The 23,773-nt window shown below is 38.7% G+C and overlaps 1 protein-coding gene across 1 annotated transcript in view; it reads right to left on the minus strand.

Annotated features, from left to right (window-relative positions):
• Positions 1-23,773, minus strand: part of EFCC1 (EF-hand and coiled-coil domain containing 1) — an 80,803-nt gene that overhangs the window by 54,482 nt on the left and 2,548 nt on the right. Inside the window, exon 2 of the mRNA XM_067543782.1 lies at positions 23,056-23,465. Within this exon, the coding sequence (XP_067399883.1) occupies positions 23,056-23,465 (410 nt within the window). The remainder of the gene's footprint in view (positions 1-23,055; positions 23,466-23,773) is intronic.

Genomic DNA, 23,773 nt, shown 5'->3' on the forward strand with positions numbered 1-23,773 from the left:
TATAAACAGGGTTAAAAAGACCCAAAGGCCTCCCAAAGGATTTAGGAAAGAAACCACATTTAATGCTTCAGGGCTGTCTATATTCCCATGGCAGAGTCTAAGTAGTCACAGTTTTGATAGCTGTAAAGCCGTTTTTGAAGAGAACAGGATTACTTGACAAGTTTGTCATCTCCTATCTGCCAAATTGGATTTTGAAATGTAGTGATGCTGCAACAGCAATGCTCTTCTTTTGATGGGATCGTAACTTTACCACATGGTAGGAGAAAACACAAGGTGCTAATTCTTAATGTGTTTATGTGACTGCCAGCTTCAGAGAATTTCACTTGTTACTTCAACAACAACAACAAAAAACCCCCCAAAAACTCTCTTCATTTAGTCTCTTTGAGCCTTAGAGATCTTTTTTAATATGCCTAGAAACTGATCAGGCTGATTCTTGCAGCTGTTCCTCCACTAGAACCAATTGGATTGCCTTACTTCACTATGACTAATGGGTCTAATTCGGAGAGATGCTGAATGCACTCAATTCTCTCTAAAGGGAATGGGAATTGAGGGCACTTAGCATGTCTCAAGATCATGCCCAGTATTTCCACCTATGTGCGTGGTCTTGAAATCAAATCAGCACCATTTCTGTGTAGCAAATCTGACTCTAGATCACACTACATATTTGATTAAATCCAGAAAAGTGAAATAAAAAACTTCAGACTTTGTGCAAAATGAACTCATCTACTAAAGAATGTCAGGATGAATATTACGTGTGAAAGCTTTGGAATCCAAAATAATTATATACTTTAGGGTTTAAAGTCACCTAGCTGTACTTAAATGCTCTTTCTTTTCTCAGGGGGCCTAAAGCTTCTGTGTTTGATAATCCGAGAGTTCGCTAGATTTACATTATCCCATATGAGCACATAGGACTCCCATTGACTTGAATGGGCTTTGGATCTGGCCTATATTGCATTAATACAAAAGGATAATTTCATTTTGGTGCATGGGGAGTTGCATACTTAATTACCTATATATTCATGGCTATATCATTATTGCAGCTGGGGCTGTGATTAGCAACTCATGTATATGTACCCCTGTTATTGCACCTTAGCTAGCTTGCTAAAAATAGCAGAAAGACATGGGTGTCAGTGCAGGCTGCACAAGGTATGTATTTTCTTGTGCAGCCTGTGCTGAAGCCTGCACGGCTACATCCTCACTGCTATTTATAGTAAGCTAGCTAGATGAAAGCTAGCGCGGATATGTCTGTATGAACCACAGATCACGTGATGCCAGCTGCAGGGTAGCCTAAGACCTTCTGGGCAGGGATGGTCTGTCTTTTGTGTATTGTAGAATGCAAGCACATAGCCATCTGTAAAATACTAAATATTGATGTCCGAGTTCAGAATGGACAATAGATCCTTGGTTTTCTTTGCATAGAATTGGGGAATAGGATCTCTATTATATAATGGTACTTTCTCACCACTCCCACAAGAATAGTTATTTTTCTGGTGACTTAAATTATCCCTGTGGTCTTAATTAACTAACACATTAGTACAATTTCAGTGCATACAATATATTTATTCCATATAGCCTAATTGTGATTGTAGTCAATGGGAACTGCAGGTTCTCAGTGCCCTTTAAAATCGGGCATATTGTATCTATATGCAAACCTAAGGTAGCATGTTGTTGATCTGAGTTTGAATATGAATGACAGATAAAGTGAATAAGTATTGCATTTATGAAGAAACTGGCAGATTTCAGAACAGTTTGCCCTCAAACCTGGAGCTCTGCAGGTGGCCATAATGCAAGCACTTCTAGGAATAACCTTTTTCAACTACTTGGCTTATGCAGGAGAATATATTGTAAACATTTGCTATGGCATCATGCATAAAGCGGAGCTGGAGGATTAGCCTTTGCTGTATGCAAGAAGGAATTAAAATCAGTTTCCTCAGTCTAGGTTTGGTTCTCTTATTCCAAAATGGAAATGACTTTGAACAGTGTATGCTGGTTTGTAACCCCTGTGAGGAACATCTAAGAATTGAACTGAAATAGATTAAATGATTTGAGATGACACCATTGATGTCAGTCAAACAGGGTCTAGTGTATGGGTGATGAAAGCATGACCTTGAAGGCAGGAAATTCTAATTCTAGGAATTGCTATACTGGGTCAGACCCATGATTTATCTAGTCCAATATCCTGCCATTGACAGCGGCCAGGACCAGGTGCTTCTGAGAAAGGTGCAAGCAATCGTGCAATAGGCAGCTATGGGGACAATTCCATCTAACACCCAATAGTTAGAGGTTGGCCCTGAAGGAGGGTTTGTATCACTTCCAAGATTCTCGTTACTATTTGCTATTATAATCCCTTGATATTCTCGTTAACTGTATCAGCATCTAATCCCTTTTTAAATCCTGTTAAGCTTTTGGCCTCGATATCCCATAGCAATGAGTTACACAAATAACTTGTATGATGCATGAAAAAGTATTTCAAATGTATCTCACCACATCCACCTCCCAATTAATTCTGGAAGGAAAAAAGCAGATTGAAAGCAGGTTTCTATTAATAAATGACTGTAGTTCTTCAAGTGCTTTAGAAATTTTCATCTTCACAAGTAGGTAGATGTTGTTAACCTAATTTTATAGATGGGGAAAGGGAGGCAGAGGGGTTAAGTGTCTCTGGGCTGAGACTGGAACTCAGGAGTTCCTAACTCCTAGTCCTGTGCTCAGACCATATCTTGTTTCTTTTATGATTAGCTAAACCAGATTTTTAGAGTAATAAACCAAGACACCTAAAGTGGGATGGCGGGGTAGGGAGGTAAGAATGCATGGGAGGCCTCTGTCAAATGGGCTAGGTGGGAGGGTGATAGAAAACGTTGCCAACTATACTCTCCCCTCCTACTTCTCAACTTGCCACCCATCTCCCTTTCAAAATAAAAACTCAGAATAAGTTACAGTGTGAGGTTGAGGGAGGAGGAAATAGTTATTTACACCTTTACAGTTCTTTCCCAGTCCCAGCCTTTCATTGCATTTCTGCCTGGCATTGGTGTAGGCTCATCTTTTTTCCTAAAAAATATAGGAAAATAAGCCAAAAAAAAAAAAAAAAACCACCTTACGCTACTGTCTGACGTTTTTTGGCTCTGCTTCTCTCATGTGTGGGTGTGTGTGTGCACGCACATGTACATAGAGACCAACATTTTCAAACTTGGGTTTCTGACATTAAGCTGCTACATCTATAATTAGGCATTGAAGTAATAATGGTTTGAATTTCAGAAATGCTGAGCATTCCTTGAAAATTCAGGCCACTTTTTGCTAACGGACCTTGTCATGGGGTGTGCACCCCTCACCAGCCCTGATTGAGTTAATGAGGGCCTAAGACCCCAACTGTGTTAACTGGTGTCACCTGCAAGAGGGAAGACCAGGGTTAAATGAGAGTGAAGTGAAGCCCAGCTCAGGAAGGGCTGGATCTGGGATAGCACTACAGAGCTTGGAGGCTGAAAGCAGAAGAAGCTGCAGTCACTCCCAGAGATGAGAGAGGTCCTCAGGGACAAAGAGGAAGTCCAGGGGGAGTGCAAGCCCTGAGATCCTGCTCCTGGGGCAATGCATCTGTCAAGAGGTTAGGAGAGGGTGAAATAGCCTCCAGTAAGTAAACCAAGAAGCAGGCAACAGAAGATAGGAAGGCTTGGTAGGAAGCAGCCCAGAGAAACAGAAACATTGAATGAGACTGAAGATTGCTAGTAATAAGGTTCCTGGACTGGAGCCGGATGTAGCGGGTGGACCTGGGCTCCACTGCCAGCCACTAGTATAGTGGCATAGAGCCCCCATTGGCACTGAACATTGTCTAGAGATGGCATTTGGACTTCATAACTCCAGAAGAAGAGGACTTAAATAGTGACCTGACTAGACCAGAAGAAAGATTATAGCACAGCCAGCAATGAGCAGCCAAGAGGGCACCCGATGCAGTAAGAGCAATGTTCCCAGATGGAGATGCAAGGAGGTGCGCTAGCAATGAGTGGCAACCCCATTACAGACCTGAATATGGATTTAGGGACTCAAGTGTGAAAATGTTGGCAATTCTATATCTGCAGGTATTAGGCTGTGTGTATATTACCGTTTAATTTTCTAAGTATGTGAAGGTAGCTGCAAATTTGGCATAACTTGCCTAGTAAGTTGCCAGTATCATCTTTGGTGTTGCAGACTTAGGCTACCCCTGACAACAATTCAGATCTCTGCTGACAGAATTCTACAGTATGACAGCCCAGCAATCTAACTGCTATCACTCTCTCTGGCCACGTTTGGCAAAGATGTCTGAACTCTCTTCATGGAGTGGTGTATTGAAAACTGTGTTCAAGTGATAGATCACCATTTTAAATTGTCAGGTTTTCCTGGTCCTGCTCGCAGGTAGAGATTTCTGTAGGGAAGCCTGCAATGAGTCAGTTTGCAGCCACCCAGCCTCGAGTAAGGCAGGGTGAGTTGTCTCTCTGTGTTTTTAGGGCCCAGCCTGCTTTCTCTCTTTTTGTTGTGGGATTCTTGTGTGGTATCATTCTGAGCAATAGTGTGCATTGCAACCTTCCAGCAAGAGTATTTGTTTTTATCTAATTTGTCTGGGTGTATGCCGCAAATGTAACAGTTATAGCCATTGACCTTCAAATAACATGGTTTGATAGAGACGAGCACCCTCGCTCTGCACAAGGAGTGAACTGGCTGCTCGTAGCTCTAATGTAAGAATTACTTGTAATAAAAACATTTTTAAAAACATGAGGGAGGAAATAGGTACCTAAGAACTGAGGATCTGGGCCCAAGTCTCTACATCCTGCCCATCGCATCTCACATCTTCCTTCATTCCCCTCTTTTCTGTCCAAATGCCCCTAATTTCTATGGGAGTTACAAAATACCTTTGAGAAGCTTGGCCTTATACCCTGTCAATCCGGGAATCCTTTTGCCCCCTTAATTCCAGTCTCGAATGCAAATAAGGAACACATTGTTATGGCTGCTCTGCCTCACATGGCACACAGCATATGTTTCTGACTGAAATATAAAGCAAGCAAACACAGATATTTTCAAACATCAGCCAACACGCTCTACAGATCGTGATTAGAGATGGACCAGAACCAAAGTCCCAGATCCAACTCCTCTAACTATGGGGAATTCTGAGCTGGATCCAAACTTCATGGTTCAAACCCTTCTTTAGTTAAGACATAAGCCAAATTCATCCCTGGTAGAACTTCATTGGCTTCAATGGATTTATATCAGAGATGAATTTGGCTTCTCATCTTAACTACTGTGCCTTCTGGAGTGTTGTAAAAGGATAGAAAAAATGTCAGATTACCTCACACATTTATTCCTATAAAACAGCTTTTTGCATTCTGTTTATTTAATGTATTACAGAAGCTTCCTCCCTTTTGCAAACAAATGAATCTTGTTTTTAATGCATAATTCTTAATCTCCATTCACAGCACATATCATAATCACTCCTTTGGAACTGCAACTGTGTGGATTTGGAGCAATTAAATCCTTGATGTAGCTCTACAGAAGTCAACGGAGTTCCACCAAGAATGTATTTGACCTATAGACCATAGTCAGCAGTTGCATATTTGCCTTTTTAACATGCAGATGGTACATTGGGGAACATTAGTGTGGAAAATTTGAGAATCCAGATGAGTAGTAGTTACAAGAGTCCCATCAGTCCACAATACATCTGGAGGATTAACACATTCTTTTTAAAGTCCAGACCATCAGCTACACTGTACATTGAGAAGTAGCAACACTGCATTAGTCTAACTAGAAAAAGAGGCCTTTTAAAGTTAAGAATAAACAAAATGTTAAACCATCAACTTTTCTTTTTCTTCTTTTTTGTTTTCTTTTGTACTCCTGCTTCATAGCACTCACCTTGAAGCTGGCACGTAGAACACTACATTTCAGGCCAGATCACATTTTTACATGTTACTTAAAATGCCATGGGAAACATCTAGCATTCTAGCATGCACCGCAGTGATATAAATGTCCCAAAAACCCTGGTAGGACTTTTGTCTTTGAAAAGGGGCTTATCTTACAGGTTAACTAAAATCCCAAACCTGGAAAAGCATGGTTTGGTTTGTTTAATGTCACCATGAATAATAAAACTCTGAGTGTACTAGAGACTCTGCTCAACGAACTGACAGATAAAATGCATAAGGCTCCCTTTAAAAATAACAGGGCTTTTCAAAGTCTCTTTGGAGCTCAGTTTTCTTCTTATGTTTAGCCACTCTTGCATTTCATATTCATCTGCTCTCCCTCTGACATGAGTGGCTAATCAAAACTAGCCATCCCAGCTGCCAATATTAAAACTTCATGTCAGACCCTTGTCCAGCCCCTTTTCAAAGGATGAAGGACACAGCTGGTTCTTCATTCCTCTGATCTCCTCACCACTCTTCTTCCCCTTGACCACAAAATTAGGGTCCATGCTTTAGAGATGCAGGAGCTTTAGAGGCTCTGGTTATTATTATAAAGTAAAGGGACTCTCTCTTCCTACCAGGGCTCTTCAAACACAAGGCTCTGTGACAAGAAAACAAACAGCTGAGTGTTCTCTGCTGCTTCCAGATGGTGCCTCCCTTTTACCTCTCTCAGCAGCCCCTTTTTTTTGTTTTACACAGACTGTGCTGTTTCATCATTCATTCTGACTGTTTGATTTAAGCCCCTAGTCCTTAGGTCAAGAAAAGGCTGGAAAGGGAGGAAGGATGAAAGAAGGTGACACTTTGATGGCTTCTTTTTCACAGTAATGAGCCAAACTGCTCTTTCTTTCCCCTGTCTCCCCCCACTATGGCCTTTTCCTCTCCCCTTCTCCCCCCCCCGCCTTTGGTGTTTTACGGTCTAGGAATAGTCAGTTCTGCAGTGCCTTCTAGAGACAACTAGATAAGCTAGAAGGTTCTGTGCTGCCTTATGTGGGCTGTGCCTATAGAGTCACTGCTTTGTTTGGAGGTTGTTTTCTGTTTGTATGGGTTTTTTTGTTGTTCCTGGTGTATAATGATGGGTAAATGCAGATTAATGGAATTAAAGTTTCTTCATGAGTATGTGCAGCAGTAAAACATCAATTACTTCCTAGTGGTTTTGTATTGTGATGGCTGTTGGCTATCAAAAACAAAGCTTCATTAGCTTAGCAAACTAGCCCAGCCTATAGTAAAGTTTCCATAGAAAATTGCTCTGGGTGTAGTGGATCAGAAAAATAATTGCTACATTTCCAGCATTCGTACTCTTCTGTTTTCAAAAGAACACCTTTAAGATTGAGCCACAAGAGGAAGGGAAAATGGTATTTTAGTTTACAAATAACTTGGGTTTCAACAATAGAAAAAAAGACTTTTTAGAAACCAAGTAAGGTTTGATACCAGCAACCACTGATTTTTAAATATTAATTATTTTTAATATTTCACAATAACTGCAGTAAAACCACAAAGAAATCCTCTCTTCCAAGTCTGAAACACTGACGCTTCCTCAGATTTACATAAAAGACAAGTAAATGATGTGAATCCACAAAGCCTTAAAGGCTTTTTAGCTTTGACAGTGGCTGCCTGACGTGAATGTAATGATCCACATGGGAGGTACAGAATTCCAGCTGTGTGTGGAGGAACTGGAAGGGCTCTCTGGCAAAAACCAAAATTCTAGTTCAAAGCATCTTTTGGAACTAGAGAAGCTACCTCCTAGTGCAGAGCTAGACAGAGGGATGAACAGAGGGCATTCCAAGAGTTTGGAAAAGTGTGTACTTTAAGGCCCTGATCCAAACCTCATTGAAGTCAATGAAAAGACTCCCATTGACTTCAATCAGGCCCTAAATCATCTGTGTAATGAAACTGGCTGGGGTTGCTGGAAAAGTTTTTAGACAAAGCTTGCCTGCTCTATTAATACAATTCCTGCCTGTGCACTACCCGACACAATGGCAATTGGGAGAGGGGTTTCTCAATCCATCTGGGAAGGATTCTGTGTGAGCCAAGTGACTGAAGCTGTGGTAATATTGCTGTAGTCTGAGCTTTAGTTAAGGATCAGTGAATACTTTGTTTATTAAGGGTTTATTTCGAATGGGTTTGGATTCCCCCCGCCGGATATTGGGTGTTTTTTCTTTTCTACGCTGTGTATATTGTGTTACTTCTGTTTCTGAATCCCCTGCTTTATTTATACATACTAAGTCATCATTATTATATTTTATAGGAATAAACCTAACTTTTAAATTCTCCCTCACCATTCTCTCCCTCCCCAAGCCACCCACCAACCCACCGCTTATAGTTACATTAGAGCAAAGAAGGAAGTAGCCTATTGTGATCATCCTCATTACAGGCTGCTAAGATAACAACCTAAAAGAACCAGGGAAACAGCTCTTAACCTTGAACAATATACCTAAACAAAACAGGCGGTTATTTTCTCTTCTAAAATAATCCACCAGATTCCCTTTTCTACAGTTGGGTTTTTGGATCTGCCAAACCAGTCCAGGACCCAACATACTATATATGTAAACACACAACTCTTAACATATGACACTTTTGCTTTAATTTTTCAGAAACACGTTAGAAATTGCAAAAATCACATTGCCTAGAAATGAGATAAAACTCATCTCATGACAGTATTGTCTGAGATATTTTACAGCAGTTACATCACAGCTGAAAAATTTGACTTTATGTGAAAGACTTGAGGACTTTTCTAGCATTTTAATCATAAGATTTCAGTATGCTGAAGAAGTCATTTTTGTCTAAATTCTCAGATGTCCCAGTCTCACCATCCAGTAACTGTTCATAAGCCTTCATATCAAATTGCAAATTAAAAATCTTTTAAAAGTTTTGATCCTATTGTCCTTGTCATACTAGTAATCAGAATCTTATAAAAATAAAAACATAAGACATGGTGTATGTGATTTTAATAAAAATGTATGTATTTGTTTAAAATCTTAAAATGTCCTTCCAGTAACTTGATTTGTAAAAATAATGTCCTCAGCCCCTGATGTCTATTTTCTTATCACAGTTTTGGTAATTTTTCTACCGAGAGAGCAATATTATTATTGCTAGTACCTCCACACCAACCTTATTTTATTTCTGATACACTGTATTACACGTAGTGCACATCACACATTCTGCTTTGAAAAGGTTGCATCCACCATTTCTATTACTCAGCTGTGAGCTACACTTAAAATTTAGATTGACCCAGCTATGTCACTCAGGGATGTGAAATGTCCATACTCCTGAGCACTGCAATTAAGCCAAGCTAAGCTCTGGTGTAGACACAGCTAAGTTGATGGAAGAATTCTTCCAATGACCTAGATACTGCTGCTCGGGTGGTGTATTCCCTGTATTGATGGAAACCCCTTTCCTTTGATGTAGGAAGTATTTTGTACACTATGGTATTGCAGCAACGTAACTGCAGGGCTGCAACTGTGCTGCTGTAGCACCCATAGTGTAGACAGGCCTTCACTGTCAGATTTAATATTATTTTTCTACCCAATGAACTGACTGATTTCTCTTTGAATAGTGATCACATACTGTATGGTATTTTTTCTTTCTTTACGTTTACTTTCTATTTTCAAACACATCCTTAACTATCACTCACAAAGTAAAACCCAGGGATACTTAAAACACACACCCACACCACACAATAGAGACTATAAGGGTAGAGTGCCAATGGAAAAGAGAACACAAAAGGCTAATCAATATGCAACACAGGGGAAACTGTACTACAAAGCAAAGTTCACATAAGCAAGGGTCAAAGAGGTGGCAAGCATAAAATCGACAACTCAAATACCAAACCCCATTGTATAACTCTACTGTAGTGAGATCAATAATAACTTTCCTGAAAGATGTCCACCCTAGTGCTGAAAAACGTCATTTGTTCAAGGATGGCACGTTCACTTAGGATGGGCAGTGTCTCAGTGACTAATATTCCACACGTAGGAGATTTCCCCTTTTGCAAAATCAATCTCTTTGCAGATTTGTGCTGTCTTTCTATCACTATAAGATGCTCTGTTGTCTTTGGCCCTTCTAATACTTTTCTTATGTTAAAGAATTGATATTGAAGGCCACAGATAATAGCAGAAATAAAACAGAGCTTTGTGTATTAACAAAAAACAAGTTGCTCACAATCTCCTTTGTGCTGCCCCGGCCTAGAGGACGTGAGGAATGAGGTGGAGCTCTGTTCCACTGTGCCGAGTCGCAGCCGGCAAAAGTTAGAACAGCCCCAAAGCTGTTCTCACTCAAGCCACAGTTGGGGTTAGGGCAGACCGGCACACAGACATAAACAGCTTCCTGATGCCCCACTCCACCTTTCTGCATCATGCAAAATCAATGGGACTTGAGCTCCTAAGTTACTTAGGTGCTATGAATCATTATTCAAAGGATAAAATCATTCAATTCACTTTCATTTTCAAATTGCACCCCTAAATATTTGCTGGCATGGAAATTGGTGGAATAAATGCTTTTTCTGTAAGGATTCCTGGTATTTGCATAAATGTTGGCTCTGTTTTTTCATTCATTCAGATTGTTTATACTTCAAAGGGTCACTCTCAAGTCTTTTAGTAAACAAAATGCTACTTAGCTCTACCAGCTCCAGGAATTCTGGAATATTTTACTCAAATTTCACCTCAAACCTTACTAAATTCTACTTTAAATTTGGCTGACCTCTCAGTAAGCAATACCAAATACGTCCAGTGTTATGTGAACTAATGCCAAGTATATATGATGGGGTCAACTCAAGTACAGAGAATGAAAGCAGAGCAGATGTGCCGCATATGCCCGGTTTTCCAGTGTTATGATTAATGTGACATCACAAACCTTCACCAAAACTTTATTGCTGTGGGACATTGGACAAATCTTTTCTCTCTGTTCTTAGTTTCCCCATCTATGAAATGGGGATAAATAATATCTAGTTCCTTCACTGGGATGCTGCAAGGCTACATTTATTTTTTGTAAACTGTTGTGAGATCTTCAGAAGGGGCTATAGAGGGGCAAAGTATTATTGGAAATGATGTCTGCATTCGTGAAGGCAGACTTTTGTAGCTACATACCAAAATTCAGGCTCTATACACAACAGAACTCCAGGACTATTTGATTTCTGCACCCAGATGTGGATCTGGATTTTGGAAATGTCTTTCATCTTTATAATGATCTCAGCCAAAATCCTGGATCCAAACACCCCTCTGAACTTTGGAATGTTGAAATGTCTGCCTGTATCCTAATGTTTACAGTTTGAGATAACCTCTAAGGACAATGTGCAAAACCTCCAGTTTAAATGCAGCAGCGATTTAATTAAAATATTGCCCATAGGGTGTGAAATTTTTTAAAGCCTATTCAGAGCGGAATCTTGTGTGAGTTGTGATTGCATACTGTTTCTTGTGCTGCTTCAATAACTGCCAACAGTTGTGAGTAGAAGGCAAAGATTCAGATTTGTGAGGAAGTTTGACTGTTCACAAATCAGCTGAGTATCGTAAATTAAAAACCTGAAAAGAAAAACCACTGAAACCTACTATTCTGCACTGAAAGTAACAGTTAGACTTGTTATGTAAATGAGATGCTTATTTCAAACTTGAAAAAAATACATGTAATTGAAAGTAAATAGAAAGGAATCGCACTGAATTTGAGGAACGATCCTCTAGTCTATTTGTTATTCGCTATTCAGCAGGAGTTCTATCAGTGTGGAGGTCAGAGTGGAATATATTTGCTATAGTTCTATTAATTTGTACTGCTAAATTAATCTGTTCCTGCTTCTCTGAAAATACAAAAATACTTTGTTTTGTAAATGACATACATTGGCTCACCTGACCTAATCAATTTAGAATTTTGGTAAATTCAAATGACAGTGTTGTCTATTGTCTATTTGTATATCCAAAGATCTATGGTTGGTTGCCATAATAACATCTCCGAAGACTGTATAATTTTTCTAAATAGACTAAGAGAGTTCAGGATCCTTTGGGACATATCAGCCTAGACTGGCCTGATTGAGTCCAAACATATCTTTGACAGTGGGTTTCAGCATGGTGGGTTTTCAGAACTGCTGGGATTGGGGGCTCAATTCCTATTTTCAATTCATGGATATTTTCCAATGCCTTTAGATAATTAAAAAATAATTTATCTAGGCAAGTGGTAGCATGAACATTACCAAAATAATGATCCACGAATGATAAAAGGGCCAAATTAATTGTAGATTAAAGGCTGAAGTGCAAATTCTGATTGCAGAAAGTAGCTGAAACAAAAGTTTTATAATTTGTAAATCAAAAATCAACTAAATGGGGGTATGGTGTCTCTAGGTCATTCATTTTGAATGCATGACTTTATTCTTCCATACTTTTTTCTGAAATAAAAAATAATTAAAAGATCATTTTTCTTTAGTAACATCTGCAAGTCTCCCTTGAGCTATGCCAGGGTGACTTCACTCATTCTATCATATTATGATCCTCAGGGTGCATTCCTGCACATGAGGTCTCCTCCTCTGAAGAACAATAACTCTTCCACATTATGAGAGCAGATTGTTTTCCATTGTACAGAACAAATTATTTCAACCAATTCTAACATCTGGGCTATTAATAACTTCCTGTAAACCACTGTGACTGTTTCTGTATCCCGCAGGCTTTTTTGTGTTTAGGAAGATGGTCTGAGGAGCTAAGGGAAAGTAATATTTTTTTCTTTAATAAAATTCTCCTTTCCCTTCGGTCTTGTGGGGTAGTGATCGAGCCTGCTGAAAAATTAACTCTCCCTTTTACACTTACTGTAGAGTAAAAAGGCTAAAAGAGTAGAGAATTCTTCGGCTGTATGTTTGTTTCAGATACAGAATCAATACTGGCCTATGGGAGCTGGGATCCAAAATGCCATCCACTGAGTATTATGAGATAAGAAACTACATAAATGAACAAATAATAACAGGGCTTCTATGGGATTACCTAAGTGCTTAAAGTTAAGTATGTGTTTAAGTGCTTTTGCTGGATCAGGACCACCATGCTTGGCTCAGCTCCTGTAGGAGCCAGCCCTAGGACTTGTACTCTGGTGGCATTCTGAATTGTATTCAAGCTCTGTTTGACAAGTAGGGAGCCAGAGAGATTCTGTCAAAAGAACTAGAAGTTCAAGATTAATGTGATGCTTTTGGAATGCATATCTAAAAGGTTTGCAGCTCTCACATTTGTTAAATTTTAGCACCAAATCCACCTTTTCTTACTCATACGAGTAGTCCCAGTGAATTCAGTGGAGCTACTTGCATGAGTAAAGAGAGCAGGAATGGGCTGTTGACTTTTATTAGGTTTTATTCTCACTTGCTATATGGCTTGCACACACAAATAAATGAACTCTATGATGACATGGAGAAAAATCAGAATGCTGGGCAAAACTGAGTGAAAACCTGTCAACTTTCCTTTTAAAAACAACAAAAAAACAAACAAGAGGCAAAGTATGTGACTCTGTAGCTAACATTTAACTGAGGAATCCTCTCAGCTCCCCACTGAGGTACGTAATAAGCTGTAACACACTGTGACTGGAGGCTGGAACCAATGGCTTCCAGTTGCATTACTCTTGGTTATAAATAATTGTCGTTTTATACACCTCTTAATAACACGCATATTGGTTGGCTTTTAAGTCAAAAAACATGCAGTGAGTGTTGTGAAATTCCCTGTCTTGTCAAATCAACAATGCTGTATGCAGAATAAGCTCCTCAATGTGGACTTTTCTGTATTTATAGATGCTGTAGAATCCGATTTTATGCAGATGTATCTGTAATGCAACTATAATCAACTCTAGTGTTGTCAAGCCTGTGAGTTGAGTATGCCAGAGTGTAGCAACAGATGGCACTGATGTGCTGTCCTCTTGTACCTGGGCCCATTGAACAGCATTTCTCTAGGAAGCCTTCCTGGCAGAAAATGGGTTGTCTGTTAACTATATATTTGGACAGCTGCTGAACAACCACTCATGACTCAAAAGGTGTTATGCCTGATTGGTGACTAGTGCCATTTCTTTTCGGACTCAGTTCATGCAAGAATGAAAATTAAGAAATGAACCCTTTCTGAGAACTGAAAAGTCCAAGTTTGATAGCTGCTGGGAGAGAGACAGAGAGAGAGAGCATACACCCATCAAATTGCAGAAAGGGAACTAATTCATTTATTTCTTTTTATGTGTAAATGGACTGGTTTAGGAAGCCGCCTTTGTGATTTAAAGGTCTAGATTGAAACCTGGTTTTGCTGGTATAAACCCAGTTGCATGGCTCCTGGCATCAGAAAGTCTGCCAGTGGAAAGCTGTGATGACACAAGGTGGCCACATCCCTATGCTAGGGACTCCATGGGTAGTGAGGGAGGGTAATGCAGTCCAGAACCCAAGTGGTGCTGGCATTGAAGATATGGCCAGGGCAGCCTTGGGATGCATTGACTGAGCACATCCACCTCTGCTGGCAAGTTTCCAATGGAGCTGCTGGCTAAAACTAAAGTTCCCATCCCTGGCACAAATTTCATGGGAGGGCAGAGGTAGAAATATCACCTGGCCTGCATCTGGGGTAGATGAATCTCATTAGAGAGGATCTAGTTAATTAGCCAATAAAATGCTGGAATCTGCTTTTAAAAATTTCCGCACACAGTAGATATGGCACATGCTATATGACAAAACTCATTCAGTCCTTTGGCCTGGACCACTTTTGTCATTCCTCACCATCCAAATGCTCACAAGCTTTAATATTTCAGCTGCTGGAAAGTGTCCATCGCAATGGGGGTTGCTAAGTGACAGCTACAATGTGTGCAACAAATAGTTCAGACTTATGGAAAGAAGTTCTCAGACTGTGCAAATGTAGGTCTGTTGGAATGAATAGGCGGAGTCCCTATATGCAACGCTGCTATTGTGCTCCCATTGAAACTCATCAAATAGGGCAAGCAGGATAAAAAAGGAGGATTTAATGAGAAGCCCAGCAAAGTCTCCCAAGAATAAATGCTATGTAACAAAATGTCCAGCAATGAAAAGCCTAAAGAGAACTAGATTTGGCTCTATTTCAGCTATCAGATTAAGTAGATCAAGAACAGCCTCCCTTTTGGATAGACATTCTTCAATGTTAATTTTAATGAATTTGGAGCAAATGTTTTGCTGTTATTTGAAACAAATACTATGTCAAAAGTATGGATGAACACTTCATACATCCAAAGCAAAATAGCCTCTGCTGAAACAGATTCTATACACTTCATTATATCTGAAACTCTATTCACATCAAAGTATGTTTAAATGGTTGGTTGTTTAAGCTTCACTCTACTCTAGATGAATAATAATAGATCACCAGCACCAATATGTCCCTTTAAGGTCCCCTCTTCCTAATACTAACTCATCTTGACTCTGTTTAGGAATGTTCAGTACACTCTAAGGAATCTATGTAAGTCAAGGTACATATGCAATGGCGTTCAGTTACTAATACTTTTAACCTATTTAAGAACTTCATTTTCAAGTTCCTTTTTTGTTTCAAACTCTAAACATAACAAGTAACTAATTACAACCTGCTCTTTACCCTGGGAACTGGCTTGGTAGGTGGGCGTTAAGAAGGAGAGGGTCAAAGCAATCATCTAAAACAATGTGGTTGACTGCTCTTACAGCTGGCAGTCAGATAGAATGTCAATTTTCAGGCAGCTGCTTCAGTCAGAGTCTGCTTCACAATCCATGACTTCAGTTGCTAGGTTGTTATTGTTCTTCACTTATAAATATTTCTCAGTTTACATTCATAAACCTGTCCTATTGCATTTTTGTAGGTGAGATTTTTTTAACACCCCAAAAGCAAGCAATTTGAAGTTATCATTCCCACAGAAACTGAAACCTGACTCCTCCTTGACCTTACATATATGTATTAGGTAGTTTTAAGAATGCCTTAGTATTAGACATGGGGTTAGAAGGTGCTGTTAAGAGCTGGGTGACCTTTAGCCGGAGGGGTCAGGTTAAAGGTTAAATCAGAGCTGGGACTCACTATAATCTCACGAAATGTTTTTGTGGGATGTTGGGCTCCAAATTGCACAAGTCTCACAAAGTCAGTTGGTCTCATGCAATTTTAGCCTCATCTGAACGAAGCTCACAAAATGGGCCCTTCCAGTGTGAGATCCAGCCTGGAATGAAATCCCATAAATGCTTGGTCTGCAGCCAAATTCCCCCCACCCTGAAATTGAGAAGCTCAGATCCAAGCCCCTTCAGTTTTGTTCCATCTCTACTTAATGTTGTATGAATGTGGCCAGATAGTGCATTAACTTTTTGAGGCTCTTCTGTTTGTGGCTGTTTCTGGTTTTATATTTTAATTTGATACTGGAAGCATTGTGACCCAGCAGAAGGTTCTCTGGACCAGCTAGGTTCCTTCCTCATACACCAGTGTTATAACAATAATTGGTCAAATAGAGTTGAGATTTACAATTTAAGTGAGATCATCCAACTTCACATGCAAGCACAGCCCAACCTATGGAAATGCTCCCATTAAACTGAGTTGAGAGGACCCAGCACCTTGCAGGATTGGGAAATTAAACAGTACACTTTTGTAATAAGGAGGCTAGCTGAGATTATCTTCCCCTTTCAAAATCACCAGTCATCCAGAGCCTCCATATGGAGCTGACAGCAGGAACCTCAGAGCACATGCCATAAAATATTACTTTGCACCAAAAGACGAAGCTGTCATCTACAACATCATTAAACCTTCTCAATTAAGAATTTCTGGAATAACCTATTTGGCTGTAATGGCAGCAATTTACAGTATTAGAGTAAACTGAATTCTACACATCAAGACAGCTGAAATATAAAAGGAAATACAATGCATTTGATTATATAAAGTGCTTTAAAATTTTGGCATCCAAAGATCAATGCAAATCTAGTTTTTAAACTTTAATATGACTTTCAAGGTATCATGATCCCCCCCGCAGCATCTATAATATTTAGAAAATAATTATATGATTTTGCTTTGTTTATACTTGATAAACAATCTGATGTTTAAATAATTTGTTTTGTAAAAGAAGGGAAATCATCTCAATAATTAGATATTGGCAGAGTTCCACACTTCTCTCACACCTAGATGTTTGTCAGCTCTCTCTTGCCAACCCACTATGCTCAAACAGTAAAAAAGGAGTAATATAATGCACTTTAACCCTGACCTGCCAGGCCTTAGCTTACACAAAACTCATTGACTTGAATGCAAAATTTGATTGGGCTTCTGAATCAGTGAGTGTTTTCTGTGTTGCAACTATTTCTACATATTATCTCTGCTACAGATGGTACTTTCCCACCTGAGGGTCGGAAGCATGATGGCATAGTGCCCCAGGTGAAGGAGAATGATAGCTGTCTGTAAGTGACCAGGTTCCTTCTGTGAGAGGCCAGGTACTTCCTATCTACATTTAGATATACCCCGATCTTTGTGGGGGTTCTTGTGGCATATCTAGTATGGCAACTACACAACCGAGCTAGTTGGAAATTTTCCAACAGAATGTTTTCCTGTCAGAAAATGATTATTTTTTGGGAAGCAATTTTTTTTGCAAAACAGTGTCTATTTCAAAGAAAGTTTTAGAAAGTGAAATTGAAAAAAGCATCTTAAGGTCAAGTGTTCCATATCAACCTTTTCAGAACAGAACATGCTATTTTCTGTTGTGAAATTACTTTTGTTATAGATATATTTTTATATAATGTTAAATGTAACATAAAATAAATAAAAGTCAAAACTGGAACAAAACATTTTGATTTTATTGCAACAAAACATTGCAAGTGACCTGAAACTATTTTTTCCTCTGGAATCTTGTTTTGTGGGGAATTTTGAAGCTTTTTGCTTTAATTTAGTTTTGAAACAGAAAATTTTTCAAACTTGCAGAGCTCCCTGTGAAATGAAAAATTTGGTTCTGCCCAGATTCCTATACAATCCATTTAAAATTTTCCCAACATTAAGTATTGCCTCTTTAGTCTTTGTAAAATGCTTATGTTAGCAGGCAGGCACCATTAACTCTAAATAGTACTACAGACAGCACATTCCTAATGCTCTTGTGCTGAAACTCTGCAGTTTAACTTCTATTAATATTAAGTTCATGAAAATTAATTAAAACAATTGCTGCATCAGTATTGGGTTTGAAAATAACACATTTACATATTGATATATGAAAATATCTTTTTTGTGGGTGCGGGGAAAGTGTTTTCTATGTAGTACTTTCCCATCTTCACCTAATAGAGGCATTTCAAAACAGACCAGTAGGGGGAAATATTCCTTCTGTCTTCTTGGATCAGTATGACCCTGTCTATACTTACCTCTGAGATTCGGTGGCAGTCGACGGGAGTTACACAAGCTACGCAAAAAACGTGCGTAACTCCCCTCGACTTCTTTGCTCCACTTCTGCGCGCTGTCTTCACTGCATTGCGATTCCCATCGACACAGCGCTATGCCACTTGTGAAGGTGATCTTAGTACTTTGATTTCTGGATTGACTGAGCGGGTCTTCACTGACCGCTCAGTCGATCCAGAGAAATCGATCTGACGGCGGTGACTTTGCCGCTGTCAGTGTAGCCGTAGCCTTTGTCTGCTTTAGATTTACTTGGTCCATCTTGAAATTTAGAGATGGAAAAACCTATTAGATTAGGTTCACTCTCCCCTCTCCCCCAAAGTCAGGTTGTAGACTGATAGAAAATACTTCCAATACAGTTGATATAAAATGTAGCTATTTTGAAAAATCAGCATTTGTGAATATAAATCAAAGGAAAATGGAATTATAGGCATCCATTTGTCAGATGTATATGGGTACGTGAATGGATGAAACAGACCATTGTGCAGGCCATAGAGAAAAGAATTCTCGTTTAACTCATGTAAATACTGATGGATAATTAAATAATTGTGAACCAGGCCATGCATACTAGGAGCATAATTGGCACTGTTTGACCCCTTGCATTGACCTGTATGACTAGCGTTGTGCTGATTAGCACTGATACAGTAAAAGCTCTGTCAGCATCCCCATTACTAACTCTGTATCACTAAGATCGATTTGGCCTTTGATTTTGTTTCAAGTGGAATGAAAAAAAAAACAAAAAACCCAATTTGTTTCCTTGTAGTCCCTCTGCTGCTTTAAGAAGAAAAACTTGTAAACTTTTCTCTAATCCAATTTAGCTGGTGCCTAATCCCTACCTTGGATTGCTTCCTTTAGTACTGCATTTTGGGTGGTTGTTGGGTTTTTGTTTGTTTTAATAAAGTCAATTCACTAACATTTTAAAATTTCAATTCTGCACCTGTGCAGTAATTTTTTTCATTATGCACTATATATATTGTAGCAAATACATTACAACATTATTCCAAAAGATTTGCTTATTAAAGCCTCTAGGTCAAACTCATACAATACGATAGGGACACGTCTACAGTAGTCATGATGTGTTGAAGATTAATGTTATGACTTGACTTTTTTTCTTACAGTTGGGGACAGGGAGTGTCTCTTAACTTAAGCTCACCAAAAGCTAGGACATTTTAATTCATAATTTTACTCTACAATTTTTTAATATATACTTTTCTAGCCTTCGTGCTCAAATCTCTCTAACGACCAGCAGAGCTTTTTCTTTGGTGTTTGGTTTTTTTTGTTTTCTAAGTTAATTTAGTGTCCAACATGGGGATCAGACTGATACTGGAAAGGATAGGATTCTGCTTAACAGAACAAGGACAATAGCAATGCAGGTCTCCCCACAAATTCACCTCAGCTGTGACTTGATGGTGTCAGGTGCCTGATCCACGTGAGTGGGATGAGTGTGTAAGGAGATTTTGTGGGTATTTGGGAAGTTTTCTGGAATTCATTTCAGCTGCTGCAAAAGGAGTTACAATTCATAATTCTTTCCTGAAAACTTTTTTGAAAAATTTCAAATGTAGCAGTTAATTCCCCATTCCCAAAGGTATATGATCAGTTACACACATACCTATGCACATGCAACTATCCCCCTTCCTTTCACCTCCAGATTTGAGGCCAGTGAGCGATGCAGAAGGGAGCACATGCAAACCTTCCCTAATACCTTCCTGCAGCTATATGGGCATTTGTATATTACCAAGAGTTCTGAAGGAACTCAGATATCAAATCACAGAACTATTAACTGTGGTATGTAACCTATTGCTTAAATCGGCCTTTGTGCCTGATGACTGGAGGGTAGCTAATGTAACCCTGATTTTTTAAAAAGGGCTACAGGGGTGATCTTGGCAATTGCAGGTTGGTAAGCCTAACTTCAGTACCAGGTAAATTAGTTGACACTATAGTAAAGAACAGAATTGTTGAATACACAGATAAACATGATTTGTTGGGCAAGAATCTACACAGCTTTTGCAAACGGAAGTCATGCCTCGCCAATCTATTAAAATTATTTAAGAGAGTCAACAAGCATGTGGACAAGGGTGATCTAGTCCATATAGTGTACTTGCTTTTTCAGAAAGCCTTTGCCAAGGTCCATCACCAAAGGCTTTTAAGGAAGCTAAGTAGCCATGGGATAAAAGGGAATGCCCTCTCATGGATCAGTAACTGGTTGAAAGATAGGAAACAAAGGGCAGGAATAAATGGTCGTTTTTTCTCAATGGAGAGAGGTGGACAGGGTGTATAGTGAAGTGGCCAAATTTGCAGATTATGCAAAATTATTGAAGATCATAAAAGCTGAAGCAGACTGTGAGTAATTAGAGGGATCTCTCAAAACAGGACAACTGAGCAACAAAATGGCAGATGAAATTCAATATTAATTAATGCACTTTGGAAGAAATAATCCCAACTATGCATATACAATGATGGATTCTAAATTAGCTATTACTACCCAAGAAAGAGATCTTGGAGTCACCATGGATATTCTCTGAAAATTTCTGCTGCTGTGCATTGATTGATGAAAAGAGCTAACAGTATGTTAGGAACTATTAGGAAAGGGATAAAAAATAAGGCGGTAAATATTATAATGCCATTATATAAATCCATGGCATCTGCACTATGAATACTGTGTCCAGTTCTGTTTGCCCTATCTCTAAAAGGATATAGTGGAACTGGAAAAGGTTCAGAGAAGAGCAACAAAGATGATCAAGGGTATGGAACAGCTTCCATATTAGACAAATAAAAAAATTGTTTCATGAAATGTTTTATTTTTATTTCAAGCATTTGTTTAACTTTATTAATACATTTAAAAATAAAATTAAATAAAAAATTGAAAAGAAAATCATTTTGAATCAGAACATCTGATTTTAAAATGTCAAAAATGAAATGTTGGGAGGGAGTGTTGGGAATTAATTTTCTTTTTTAGTTTTTTTCCAAAATAATTCAGCAAAATTGAAATGAATTCTTTAAATGTTTGGGTGTCATTAAATATGTGTTTTTTCACAGAAAAAAAGTTTTGATCATAAAGTTCCTCTCAGCTCTGTTGTACAGGACCCATTGCCAGCAAATCCCTGAGAGTCCTGAGTAGCTGTTTTGGAAGTTATATGCTATTGATAGTAATTTAAAATGATACATCTGTTTAATTAAATGCAGTTATTTTTTGTAAAGATATGAAGATACACAATGCTTATAGAAAGACAGGTTTTAGGGTGATTATTTTTAGAAACTTCCCCCACCCAATAAGCACAGTACAATAGCTATAATACCAAAATAGCTCCATATGAATTCTTACTACAAGGAAACGGAGAAAAATATCAGATTAAGTAGGGACAAGCTGTTCTGAGTAGTCAAAGTATTTACAGATCGATCTTTCATGATCGATTGAGCGGTGAGTGAGACTCATTCAGTCGACTCCCTCATCGATTGAGCGAGTCCACCCCCTCAACTAGCATAGCGCTGAGCCGACGGGAGAAGCAGAAGCAGTCGACGGGAGTTATGCAAACTACTCTGCGTGATTTGCGTAACTCCTGTCGACTGCTGCCGAATTTCCGGGTAAGTGTGAACAAGCCCTTAAAATGTCAGTTTTAAGTAAAGAATCAAGAAAAAATGTAAGGAAAGTCAGTTTGTTACCTTTTTATTATATGTCAGGCTAGATGTGAACATTAATTCTCAGTGACTTAAATAATCACCAGTAGTTCAATGACAGTTTTCACTGAGCAAGAACAGCAGGATTAGGTACTAGTTAAGTTTGTGCACACTTTTCTCTGTCTTGGAGAGAGATTTATCCAAGCTGTTATCTTGATGCTTAAAGCACGAGGCTAGGAGTTGGAAGGCCTAGGTTCTGTTTCAGACTACCACTAAATTACTGTGTGACTTTAGGTACGTGACTTAACTTCTCTATGCCTCAGTTTCCTCATATGTAAAATAAGGATAATGCCTTTGAAAAGACTGATTTATGCATGAAAACTGATATATGGTCTGACAAGTATCTGGTCATAATTATTGATTCTCACTTGGCATACAGTATATATTACATTAAAAATTGCTCTTACTATTAATAAAACTGAAGTGAGCCACCTGGTATACTAAGAACTGTAAGCCACCACTTTAACTGCTTGCTTGGTTTTTCTGCTTTTGGCTTCCATTTGTCTTACTATCAATGGAAGGCTATGTAATGGCTACAAGACATGGAATCAATACTCACCATTTGTTTTGTTTTGAATTGGCTTGCTATCTAATTAAGTAAAATACATTCTATCAATGAAAAATAATAGACACAAGTTACACCACAGTTTAACATTGTGGGCCAGAACCTGGCCTTATGTATGCCACTTCTAAGCTGTCTGTCTAGCTATGGGTTTTGAATGAGAGATGGACATCATCCCTCCAGTTTTATGTGTATCCAGTTTAAGTTACAGGAGGTTTAATCTAAGTAAGTTAGTTAGCTAAAGAGAAAACCCTAGAGATGGAAAACGTAATATATAAAAAACTGAGTAAACAATAGCTTTTTAGGTTTATCTTGAAGTGTTACTACTCTAACTTTCATTGGTGGGTAGGTTATTTTGGGAGTCTTGCCACCTCACTGTAGGCCAAAACCAGTAATTAGTTCTTTTTCAGGCCAAACTCAATTGAAGGTATTGAGCACTGCTAAGACCCCTTCTAAGAAAATTGATAGGCAGCTCCTAATTTGTCTTCAACCACACTTTAGAAAACATCTGAATAGATTCAACAAATATTATTTTCCAGCCCGGCTGTTTAAATGTGATTTGATAGACATTTATTTTGAATGGTATCAGGCTTACCTATAGTACTGTAGTTCTGATTCTAGCTGCTGGATGTAAATCTGCAAATGTGGCACTTTATTGGCTTTTGTTTCTAGCTCCTTCACTTTTCCAAGACTGTTAAGGACTGCTTGTCTAACTTCTTCCATTTTCTTCCTCATTTCTGCCTGTTCCCTCTTCAGGTTGCGGTTGCAGTCTTCCAGGGTGACTATAGCTTCCTGAGAATTCCTCAGTTCTTTTTGCAGTTCTTGATTGAATTGAATTGCTTCTTCAATTTGTCCATCCCTGGAACTCCGGATTAGTTCCACCTCCTTTAGGACACTCTGTAGGCACTTGGTGGGTTGGGAGTGGTTGTGAGTTAATAGTCTTCTATTACCTATAAAACAGGTCCCATCTTTCTTATGATTAGCATGGCTTTTCCACAGTCCTACCTACAATCAACAGGGGCAAAAAGGGGAATACAGATTAATTCATTTGAAAACAACTGATGTTTTAATCAAAGCTGAAAATGGGCAGATTTGTTGACATTTTTTCTTCATGTGTACTAAACCTACCCTTAATTAGGAATCTATGTTTGGCCTATAAAAAGTTCTGGTCACAATCCTTGGGTAATACAATTGTTTAAAAAATACATAATTTATTTAGAAAATTTGACTCATTAAAGTTACAGCAAATTTTATCTCAATGTTTTACATTTCACATATTATTTTTATTTCATGTTTCCTCATTACTTTAGTCA

The sequence above is a fragment of the Emydura macquarii genome, unplaced genomic scaffold, assembly GCF_026122565.2.
Source record: "Emydura macquarii macquarii isolate MOO-44397 ecotype Brisbane River unplaced genomic scaffold, CSIRO-AGI_Emac_v2 contig_968, whole genome shotgun sequence".
NCBI lineage: Eukaryota > Metazoa > Chordata > Testudines > Chelidae > Emydura > Emydura macquarii.